Source organism: Stegostoma tigrinum, chromosome 29, assembly GCF_030684315.1.
Source record: "Stegostoma tigrinum isolate sSteTig4 chromosome 29, sSteTig4.hap1, whole genome shotgun sequence".
Lineage (NCBI taxonomy): Eukaryota > Metazoa > Chordata > Chondrichthyes > Orectolobiformes > Stegostomatidae > Stegostoma > Stegostoma tigrinum.
Window position 1 is genome coordinate 32,865,142 of NC_081382.1, and position 12,371 is coordinate 32,877,512.

The window sequence follows — 12,371 nt, forward strand, 5'->3', positions numbered from 1 at the left end:
CCATGCCAGTCCAATACTGGCATCTCCACTTCATGTGTTGAAGGCAACGCAGGGGAAAATTACTAGACATGGTTATGGAAGACCGAGTCAATCCTACAAATCTTAGTTAAAGAGCTGGGTTAATTGCAAGGAAGGGGAAGTCCAAGGAGCTTAATTCCGAACAGCTGTACTGTGAAAAGTTAATGAATAAATGGAATTTAATCTAATAACTTTAGTTGCAAAGTTATGACTTCAGAAACCATTTTAGTTCATTTTGATTATGGTTCAGGGCCCCTACGTTGAGTTAACGTAAGTGTGCACTTCCTTCGACAGTAAATGCTGGTTATTTTGAAAATAGCCCTTGGGATTTTAAACACTCGATAATTATTACTGGGAGTATTATGTTTATTTGAACCTATTAAACACATCTGTTACTTGAGACAGGTAGGGTATTGTCTCAATTAAATGATGCTGTTCTCTTGTGCAGCTGATGCAAACAGTTTTATAATTGACTGTTGCTGGATTAACTTGTTACTGTATTCCTATAATACCATTTTGTATTGTATATTTACTCCTATGATAACTAATAATATTTTACTTTCTACACTGATTTTAATTTTGCTTTTCATGTTTAAGTAAGCAAAATGAGCACTTGTCGTTGGTGCACACCTCAAGGCAAGACAAAGCTTCAGTTTCTACATCTCTACAGTTCTGAGGAGCTCCCTCCACAGGAATTTCAAGCTGCCAACGAAGATCTTTGTTTTTGCCTGGAATGTGTGGTGGACTATCACCAAGCACGTGAACAACTTCCGTCAGTACACAAGGTAATGTAAGGAGTTAATCTGATGGTAATATTAGGGCTTGAATGTAGTCTATATGAATTCTTTCAAATATGTGCTAGTAACCACAACGATGTCATTGCTAGATCTTTTCTCAAATTATGTAATTACTTATGTGGCTTTGAAAATAAAGGTTTTGAAGAATGTAATATCATGTGTTTTGCACATAAGAAATGTGGAGTATGTCAAGCGCGGTCAGTAAGTTTGTAAATAAAACCAAATAGGTGGTGTAGTGGACAGTGAAGATTATTATCTCAGATTACAGTGGTACCTTGTTCAGATGAGCCAATGAGCCAAGTACTGACAACTGGAGTTTAAGTCAGCTAATTGTGAGATGTTATATTTTGGTGAGGTCATTAATGGTAAAGCCCTAGAGAGTGTTGCCTAACAAAGAGACCTCAGGGTGCAGGTGTGTAGTTCTTTGAAAGTGGAGTTATGGGCAGACAGGGTGGTGGAGAAGGCGTTTGGTACACTTGCCTTCGTTGGTGAGTATAGACGTTGGGAGGTCATGTTGCAACTGTACTGTATATTGGTGAAGCCATTTTTGGAATACTGTAAAATTCTAATCCCCTTCTGTAGGGAAGATGCAGAAAAGATGGCTGGGACTGGAGGGTTTGAGTTATTGGGAGAGGCTGAATAGGCTGGGGCTTTTTTTTTCCCCTGAAGCGTTGGAAGCTGAGGGCTGACTTTATAACGGGTTGTAAAATCATGGTACACATGGATAAGGTCAATCACCATGGTCTTTTTCTTGGGTGGGGGAGTCCAAAACCAGAGGTTTAAGGTGAGGAGGGAAATTTTTAAAAGGATGTGAGGGATAACTTTTCCATGCAGACAGTTGTGCATGTATGGAATGAACTGTCAGAGGAAGTGGTGGAGGTGAGTACAATGACAACAATTAAAAGGCATCTGGAGTGGTGTATGAATAGGAAGAGTTTAGAGCGATATGTACCAAATGCTGGCATTTGGGATGTCCAGCCAGAGCGGACAAATTAGAACAAAAGATCTGTTTCTGTGTTCAATGACTCTATACAATGTCCTTGTCTACATATGGTTTTGCTTCAACAGTCTACTTTCCATTAGAGGAGAGCTGCAGACAGTGTAAAGCCCATGGTTTCACAATTATTGTACAAAGTTGAAAACGTTTTGCTATGTGTTTTATGAGATTTCTAAACTGTCTTCTGTGTCTGGATGGATTTTTTTTCTGTTCTGTAGTAAATATTTGCTCTTTTGCTAAAGAAATTCTGAAGACTTCTGCGACTGTTTCACACCACATTAACTAAAATAACAAAATCTATCTAGCTAGATTTTGTTTTGGGATCAGGCAGTATCGGCTCATGACCCTGTGAAATCTCATTGCACCAGGTCAAAAATGGGCAAAGAAACGTTCTGCTGTTTATCATCTGCTGCGCCTGGCTTTGTCCTTTCTCTATAGCAAAGAACCTATCCTTTGCTTTGGAATTTCAGAAATCTATTCGTGATCAGTTCAGAAATCATGAAACATCTACCCAAATCCTTTGTGTTTCAACGTGATGGACTAGTTTTGTTGTAATTATTTAATAGTCTTAAAATATAATACTTGTTCTTGGAATTGAATTCAATTTATTTTTCCATTGTTGACTCAGATTAATATTGTATTGTGCAGAATTTGTGGAAACTAGAGACAAAACGTCTGATCGAGCAATTTGAAAATGCCCTGAAAGAAGAACAGGAGGAAGATGATGAGTTGTTTCTAATCGAGGATGAGCAAGAAATTCAACTGCATGGATACACAGGACCAGACTTTGAGAACAACCTAAGGGTACCCATTCTGGAAATTCTGAAATATCCTTACCTACTGCTTCATGAACGGCTGAGTATGTAATCACAGCTTTGCTTCAACAAGTAACCATAAGTACTGCATTCTAAGGACTTGGCAGTTTGAAATAGCCTCCTTATGAATGTGAAGAGTTATATCTTGTTGAAAAAAGAAACAAACTAGCTTAACATGAACGTAATTTTTTTCTTAGCTTTTAGAAATATCTTGGTCTACTCTGAATTTGAATGGTCAAAACATATACATTGCTTTAAGAAGTCAATGAAATCAAGCTCATTTTTGTTTTTCTGAATGTAATGAGATAGGAATGTCGATTGAATTCCATGTTAAAAATTCTTTTACTTCCATGTTTTTCCTTGTTTCGACATATTTACTGTCTCTTACCCTGACTGCTCTCCCAGGAGCACCCCCACCCCACCTCACCTTCTCACGTTGCTCTGATGACCATGTATTTAATATACACGATACAAAACTCATTTGTTCTTTCATTTCCATATCCGGCTAGGTCATGTTAAGCTCTATTAGGTGCCCAAAATGCTCACTGTTATAGGAATATATTGGCATGTACACAGACCACCAGGCTTTTCTGTACTACCAACTATTTTCCAAATCCCATCTCCCTGTTCCCTCAAATCCACCAAGAGGTGAGAGATTCTCGTAGACTTTTTGCCACTGATATTGTAATCAGGAACAAAGCAAATTAGATTACTCTTTCAAACAGCTGGCACATGTGATGGCCCAAATAGCACCTTCTGTGCTGGATGATTTTATGAACTCTGTATTCTTCTAATCCTAGCCTCAAATGGTGTCCCCGACATCCATGTCTCATCCATTGCCTGCAGTGCCTTCAATACTCTAGGCTTTGGAATTCCTTCTTAACACCCTTTTCCTTTGTGTCTGTTTAAGGTGCTCCTTCACGTGTACTACTTTTGACCAAGTTTTAATTATATGTCCTGTCTCAAGTGCCCAAATTTCATATGATAACACCAGAGTATCTTTTACTCTGTTGAAGATGCTTTTAGCGTGCAATATCTTGTGAAGGTTTTGCTATGTATCAATTGGAACAAGATTTTTGGAGGTGGATAATCCACTTGTTTGTGAATATAGATTTTATAGCAATAGGCTATATCTCAAACCATTTCTGTCTTCCAACCAAATGATATGCAGCAGGAGTTGGCATATAAATTTGGAAAACTGAAGCAAAGGAAGTTATAATAAGAATTGTTAAAATTTTTGGAGCTTGGATCATTTGTGCCTCGAGGTCATAATTGAGTTTCTCAAACTATTTAAAGTTTTCATTCCTGTTTCATAACACCAGTGAAAATTCATTTTCCAATAACCACCTTGAGTGTGAAAATAACATTTATTTTATGTTTCAGGTGAGTTATGTGTTGAGGCCCTCTGTAAAATGGAGCAGGTGAATTTTTCCTTTCAGACATTTGAAAAGTATCCTGGTATCTATCTGCTTCTAGTACATCCAAATGAAACAGTGAGTCTAATTTCACTACAACATGTTTGACCTTGTGTATTATCAATTGGTTTTGATGCAAGTCTGTTTCTATTGCTTAATATGAAAAACTGAAGTAGTGCAACCTATAAATAGAGAGTTTGTTAAAAGCATGAAATGTATCTCACTCCTTCACCTGTGGCACCTGAAGAAGTCAGTAATGAACTATTTAGCATTTCCAAGAACTGTAGCTTTTGATTTAAATTGTAGAACTTTTTTAATCTAATCCAAAAAATGTTAGCCTGGCCTTCAGACATTTTGTTATATGTGCAAAAACCGAACAAAATCCGAAGTCAGTTCTTTTTTGCATTTGATTTGGAATCTCTAATTAGAATATAATTTGACAATAGTTTTAAAGTCTGTATAATGTGCATTTTGATTTAAGATCTACAGTGTATTAATACCAGAATTGAACAAGTGTCCTATCTAAAAGTTTTTGTGTGTGTTAAAAATTTTGATGCTTTGCAATGTAGTTCCAACCCTGTTCTCTTGAAAACAGTTTTCCAAAAATAAAGTGGATAAACCCTGTCACCTAATTATTTGGGTAAATTGGTGGTGGTGAATTCACAAACTGTTCTGTTATTTGGCCCAGACTCTGATATTGAAAGTACCAACAAATAAAACACAAAATTTAGATTATTGACTTAAATTTTTTATACACTGTATAAGATGGTAAGGATCAGTTGACAGGAGAGTTAAGGGTTCTAGAGACAGTGAAGTGCCCCAATCAGATTAATCATGATTTCCTTGATTTGTGGCGCCTAAAAGGACCAAATGATCTTATGTTCTTTGTGAGTAAATGACAAATTAAACATAACCTCAGGATTCAGATGTCACTTGTTTAATCCAAAGGTAGGCTGTCGATCTTTTTTAAAATCTTTTTTAAGCCTTGTAACACATCCATCCCGCTCTTATGTTTTATATAATGATATGTGAAGTTTTATCAAGTAATTTTTTTTATTTCATTGAGGAAAATGGTTGCTGTTGATAAATTTTATATTGTTTAGTTCATTCCACTAGCTGAGTTCTCTGAAATTACTGTGCCATTTGATATCTGCACATTTCATTTTAACTCCATAGCCGCATTGGTGTTTGAATTTTTGCAGCCATTGCTTACAGATAGAGTTTGAGCTGGTGCACTTCCCAGCAGTTGGTCGGAAGTAGCTCAGGCATTATAAAGTTCAAGTCACCTATTCTTAGTGTGGCCTGATATGACCAATGAAGGCTATGTGCCAATTTTTTTTAAACCAGTCCGCTACATGTTAATGTGTATATTTGTTTTTAGATCAGAAGATGGGCAATCCTTGCTGCTAAATCTCTTGGAAAGGTGGAACGAGATGATTTCTATGACTTGCAGGAAGTGATTACTTGTCTACTAAAGGTCATTGAACTGGATCTTTTTGAAAATACAGATTTCTATAACAGTTCTGGAATTGAAGAGGGAAAATTGATTCTTTTACCACCCCATCTTTATGAAGTTACCAACCACAAGACCTACTGGCTTGGTGAGTGTAGTGATGATCATTATTGATTTGAAGATTTGCTGTATGTCTGTTCCAGAGAAAACTGAAAGGACTGAATGACATGCTTTTGGTGAAAGAGTGTATTGTTGTGGAAAATGTTGCATAAGCTTGTGCCTCAAACAGACTTCACCCCAAATGGTTTGTTGTTTTCACCAGACTGAGGTTTACAAATTTCAAAAGATGGTAAAGAATGTTTTTTGAGATAAGTTGTAGAGCTGGATGAACACAGCAGGCCAAGCAGGAAAGCTTTTTCTGAAGTATGGTCCAGACCCGAAACGTCAGCTTTTCTGCTCCTCTGATGCTGCTTGGCCTGCCGTGTTCATCCAGCTCTACACCTTGTTATCTCAGATTCTCTAGCATTGGTAGTTCCCACTATCAAAGAATGTTATTTGATTGCTTTATTTGTGCCATGGATAAACAGGATACCATTGCCTGTGCAGACAGCTGACAGATACTGATGCTGCATTAGAATGTAAGGAAAAATTCACTTTGTCAACTTGACGGTCTAACTATAGGTGTGCAAATTGGCAAGGAAAAGCAGTGCCTCTTTGCACTGGGAATCATCCAGTTTAAGTTAATTGCATGTTTTGACTCAAGAATGTATAAGTAAGCCAGTTGGGGAATTGGCTCAAGAGCCTCTTATTTTAAATAGCCAGTCAACGTTGTAAATTTGCTAATATTTATGGTTATATAGGCTATCATAGTTTGTTACCCTAAATCAACAAATGTTGTTTTGTACTGAGGACTGAATACTGAACTTCCAAGGGGAAAATGTGAGGGAGGTCAACTGCACCAAGTGAATAGAACATAACTGACATTATAGATTTCTTGTGCTTGTGCCTTCTGAGTTCTGAAACATTAACTGCTTTCTCTCCAGAGATGTTGCGAGACCTGCTGTGTTTCTCCAGCAATGTCTGTTTTCTATTTTAAAAAAGTCTGTTGTTGACCCTACTTTTTTCCATGCTTCTAAACAGTTACCTCGACTTTTTTTAAAATCTAGCCAACTTTGCGTATTCCATTTGGATTGAGATAATTACCACTTTGAGGTTTGATGGCATGAATTTTTGGCTGCCACATTAATTTTAGGATAAAGTTAAGGCACCTTGTGACGTTGTCTGAAGTCTGCCTGTCAACCAGGTTGGGTGAAATAGCAATTGAAAATGAAAGGGAGTTTGGGGTTTTTTTTTGCTGGAAATGAAGTGTAATGTTTTCACACTTGGAGGCAAAAGCAGCCTCATTATGTTTATAAGTCTTAAAATGCTCAGTCTCCAAAGTTAGGGAAGGTGTTAAGTAGGTCAAGTTGTCTGTATATTTTAAACTGTTTGTTTGCTTCCAAGGTAAAATAGGATTGAGGTCTAAAGAGGAGCTCATTAGAATTTTTACTTGAAAACAGCACCTGTGTGAATCTCACACTTTGAGAGGAGGAGAATTCTTGGGAAACCATTACACTGTCAGATTATAGGCTTTCCTAAAAATATTCCTGAATTTCACAGACATCTTTGTCTACTAAGTTCTGAGAAAGGGGAAAGTTAGCGGCATGGTTCATCATGCAAGTTGGAGCTGAGACTCATATGAGTTTGCAAAGATTCAATTGAGACTATGGAGATTTGCCTAGCTTGTACTGGTGGAAGAATCTCAAGGAAAAAGTGTTGTGGTGAAAAGCAGTCCTGGCTTTAAAAGATACAGGGCTGGAAAAGGTGAGGAATGGAATAGAATCCTCCAAATATGAATCACTTTGAACTCTCTCTTGGAAACTTGATTCCCTACTTGAGGCACAATTTAAAACAGCACTTTCCCAACAATTCCCTGATGCGACCCCACTTTACTACCTCAGAATTCATGTGGCTGTGGGGTGAAAATGTGTGGGTTTCCCTCCAGAAAAGGAAAGCACCTTTTCCATTTTCACCTTGCCAAGACCACTAAGGAGGTTGTACGTTTCAATTAGCTCACTCTCCAAAACACCAACTGATTTATAAATACATCTGTTTTTAATGACTATATTGCTGCAAGCATGTTCAAGTACTGTGTTGTCTTAAACTCTCGTTAACCATATGAAATGTATTTCCAATAGGATTGTCAAGGGTCCTTATCAGGATTGTTGTCTATATTTTTATTTGCATTTCAAACTAACTCTTAATTGAAAATTGACTTTCCCTAACTGACATAATTTCCTTATTTTGCAGAAGCTTCCAATCCATTTATTTATGTTTTGAGGGAGCTATATCCTCTGTGTTGATCTGACTTAGCTTTGCTGTTATGTTTGAGCCTACCAAAACAAAGCATTGAATGGAACAAGAGTATCCTTTCTTAGAGAAAAAGAATGGAGTCAGTCAATTAAACTGGATATTAGAACCTGTTTTGTTGCTGACACACAGGTGCTTTCATAACTGTTCACGTACATAGGTATCTGCATGCTGTTGATGGTATTGGATGAACAAGCTATGGACTCATTACTACTTGCCCAAGATAAACAGAATGACTTCATGAAGTCAATTCTAAACACCATGATGAAAAGTAAGCCAGGTATGGATGAATATATCTGTAAATGTAATATTGAATAAAACTTAATGATTGTGCAAGTGTGGTAGCATGAAAATGTTGATATTAACTGAGTTAACCTATATTGTATTTTGAGGGAGTTAGGCAGATTTAGTTTACTTGTATAAGGTTTTATAGTTTTAAATGATCTATCTGAACTTCATAACCCATGTTTTCAATGTTTTGTGGTAAGACTAGTAGTTATCTTTTTGAAAGAGTAGCGTCAAGTGGAAAAACTACGAGATCAAATTGCCTGCTATGAAGGAAAGAGGAAATAGATCTTTTAATAACGTTTCCTGTCGTGAAAATGGTACTTTCACTTTGACTTAACATGATGAAAATTTGATCAAAGTGAATATAAAATTAGTTTTTAATCAAAGGCTTTTCTATACTTGTACAGTAATTTAACTTAATATGGTGCCGCTGGTTTATCTGGGTGCAGGGTATCTTTTATGCACAAGGTAACTTCGTCAAATGTTGTACTATCTCATCAAAAATAAAATTAGCTAAACAATTTGGTTACAAAAAGTACTTTAAAATAAATACTTACAATTTCAAGCACTGGTGCACTTTCAATTTAAGGATGAAGCTAGTGAGTTGATAGACATTTCCAGTCATTAGCAACACTTCTGTTAGTGATGGGACAAGATGACTGCTTGAAAGGGATGTTTCTAGATAGTTTCTTTTTTTCAGCCCAGACTTGCTACAGGGGTAGTTGCTTTTTCAAATTAGGGTTCCTCCAGGCACACTTGAAGGATTCTCATTATGCGTGCAGAGAGTTCTGTGCATATGCATTTTGGTGATCCACTCTGCCAGTAAAAAAAAATGCAGTACCCAAATGGGTACAATAAATATGACTGAATGGGACACATGATGTCACTGTAATACTGCTACCAGTACTGCACTTGTGCATTTTTTGCATGTGTACTGAGAATGTTTCAGAGGTATGACCAAACATTTTCTTGTAAAAGTAATGGCCTGCAAATTCTTCATCTTTTTCATAATGTCTCTTGCTTAAAATAGCACATCGCACTTTATCTCCCATCGTTTTTAAATTTATTTGCTTTAAACTATAATGCACAAATAACTTCAGTACCCCTCTCTCCAGCAAAGGATAACAAATGAATAATTTCACTGACCTTGAAGTGGCTAAACTGTTATCAGATTTTCTAATATAAGCCTTGCTCACTGTCTGTGCTGTAGGCTTTTAATTATTTCACAATGTCTAATTATTTTGTCTAATATCTTGACCAAGTCACTGAGGGTTTTTCAGATTGATTCACAAAAGTTAATTAGGAAGAATGGCCTAAATTTTCAGACATCTGCAGATCTGTTAAAATTACTGACAGCTGAGAATTTGCTAATGTCTCTGTACGTGCCACTGAATTGTTTTGGCTTTCTTATTAGCATTTTTAACCATTAAAAATGGTTAATAAACTCTTTTTTTTTATAATGTATCAAACACTGGAGCATTGGAATTTTAGATTGATTTCTGTGCAATGATTTGTATTTGTAGATGATGATTCTGATCCATTTTGGCCAGCTCTGCAGTGCTTCATGGTAATTCTTGATCGACTTGGATCGAAAGTCTGGGGCCAACTCATTGACCCCACAGAGGCATTCCAGGCCATTATTGGTAGCCAGAGTTACAACAATGAGATAGAAAAAATTCGTAATACCAGGTTGGTAATTTATATCCCAATGGGAAGGGAGAGTGAAGGAAAGAATGGACTAGACCTATTTAATAAGGTTGTTTCGTGGAGCAATATTCATTTCACCTGGAGTTACTGTGAACATAAAATAGATTGAGATACTGGGCTAAATTTTACCAAAAATTGACCACTTGTCAATTTTGAGCATTTTATGGAGGGTTTCTCTACTTGAACTTGAGCGAGTTTTTGCCCACAGTTCTCTGCTGCACACCCATTACATTTACACCATGTCCCAGTGGCACTTACACTATTGTGCACTCACCAGCAACAGATGTGCTTATGCCACTGGAACATTCTAGAATTGATGGCACTAAAGCCATATCTAAAACCTATCTGTGCATCAGGTCAAATGTTGCCAGCCAGGAATAACCCAGCATCGTGCACAGAGTAGGATGGTAGTGAAAAAGAAAACCTGAGCGCGCAAAGGTGATACTTTGTGGGAAATAGAGTCTCACAATTGTAAATGTATTGTCTTTTTGCATCAACTGATCGACTGTGATAGTTCCTGTAGCTACAAAAATGAAACTACAGGGATTGCCCGTTCTTAAGCGCTAAACCGTGTTTTAAGGAGTGCTGTTCTTGCCTTATGCATTTCATAACATCTTGTCATTGTTCAATTTGGGTTTATCACAAAGTCTTCAATGAGTTAATCGCATTAACTTTCATTGCATAACAGGACCAACCAAGAAAAACAATAAAGCTGCGTTTACTTTTGGAAGTAAACAGAGGCGGCTTATCTTTCGAATAATGACAAATTTACAGTCAGTGAATTATGACCTTGCCGTAATGCTACATTTTTATTCTTGTGTTGAAGTTAATGTTCCGTCTACATGATGCCCTCATCTTCTTTCCCGGAAGACTGTTGCTGCTGGCTTAGCTCTTCGGTGTTCATCACGGCATCTCTTTCCCTGCACCAGTTCTGCAGGGAATAGGATGCAAGGATTACGTGGCACGTTGTCTGGAGTGCACTACCAGGCTCCCAGAGATCAGTCCAACCTGGGAAACTCGTCATTGGGAAACCTGTTGTCTGTTCTACAGTGTCCCTGGTGGCATAATGGAGTGCATTGTATGTACGCTCGGCGTCAGTCGGGATTGTATGAGTCATCAGTTATAGTTGTAGCATGTTTATCTTCCAGTAGCCTTCATTGTAAGATTCCAGTCCTTGAAATAAAGCAGAAACTTGAATATTTTCAATGATATAGGGTTTGTGGCAGTTTCCAAGGTATTTGATGCTGATTGCTAAGATCTAGTACTGATAATCATAGGTAACTTGTACATGCTGAATGACAGCCTTTACCAGGATGAAGTCAGCTGCTTTGTGACATGGCGCTCTCGACATAATGCCTGTACTTTCAATAGCACCCTATATGTGCGATGCAATCTTCATCACTCTGAAGGTCATCAGCTGAATCCTCGCTATGTGCTGTCTCTGAGAGAGTCATCCCTGAATGCCAGTGTGGTTTCAGACCAAACTGGAACTATGGATATGATTTTCACTGCTTGGCAACTCTAAAAGAAATGCAAGGGACTTATTCCACATGACCTTCAGTGTGTCTGAAGCTGTTGGCTCAGCCTCAATCTCAAGACACGAGTCCTTTACCATCCTAGAGCTAATTGCAGCCCATCCTTCCATTACAATCAATGGAGAAATCTTCCCAAAAGTGGTACTTCTGTCCTACTTGGGAAGCCGCCTGTCGTCTAAAGCTGACATAGAAATGGAGATCCAGCTCAACGTCCAGTCTATGAGTGCACTTTTGGAAGCCTAAGGGTGAGAGCCTTCGGCTGTGATGTCTGTGCCAGTACCAAGAACCTTGTGAATAAGGGAGTGATCCTTCCCACTTTCTATATGGCTTCAAAACTTGGATAGCATACAGAGACCACCCTAAGGCTCTTGAGAAATATTATCAATGTTGTTTGAAATGGATTTTATGCCTTCAGCTGGGAGGACAGGCATACTAACATCAGCCTGAAGCAGCTGATTGCACCAGCATCGAGGCCGTGATCATCCGATACCAACTCTGCTGGCGACTTGCTTGGGAACCTGAGTTCTGACTGCCGAAACAAATCACCTTCACCCAGCTCAAGGGAAGCACTCGAAAGAGTGGAAGCCAAAAGCATTTCAAAGATTTCATGAAGGCTTTTCTCAAGAAATGCAGAAAACATCAGTGTGTGGGCAACCCTTGTTCAGAACAAACCCACTTGGAGGAATCTTTTATAAGAAGGGATTTAATTCTTTGAGAGCACCTATCAGCAAGAGGAAGTGCAGAAAAGGAACTGGAGAAAGGATTGCCAATGATTTGAAAGCCATGGTCCAATCGCACCTGCCAAATGTGTGGCTGTGGGATTGGACTCATCATCTAAGCAGGGCTCCATAGAGTTCATGACAAGTGACATGGAATTTCCTAGGTAGACAGTCATATTTGTCTGAGTGATTGTTGGCACACAGGAAGTCAGCTATGG

General features: G+C 38.0%; 1 protein-coding gene across 5 annotated transcripts in view; it reads left to right on the forward strand.

Moving 5' to 3' along the window:
- The window catches only part of setx (senataxin), an 83,361-nt gene that overhangs the window by 28,313 nt on the left and 42,677 nt on the right, over positions 1 to 12,371 (forward strand). For 3 of the 5 annotated variants that reach the window (XM_048558486.2, XM_048558488.2, XM_048558487.2), the window contains 6 exons: positions 616 to 803; positions 2,461 to 2,671; positions 4,011 to 4,120; positions 5,424 to 5,643; positions 8,065 to 8,184; positions 9,716 to 9,881. In XM_048558486.2, the coding sequence (XP_048414443.2) occupies positions 624 to 803; positions 2,461 to 2,671; positions 4,011 to 4,120; positions 5,424 to 5,643; positions 8,065 to 8,184; positions 9,716 to 9,881 (1,007 nt within the window). In that variant the 5' untranslated portion in view covers positions 616 to 623. Of the gene's footprint in view, positions 1 to 615; positions 804 to 2,460; positions 2,672 to 4,010; positions 4,121 to 5,423; positions 5,644 to 8,064; positions 8,185 to 9,715; positions 9,882 to 12,371 lie in introns of those variants that run through there. The other 2 variants (XM_048558489.2, XM_048558490.1) reach the window with 2 other exon arrangements.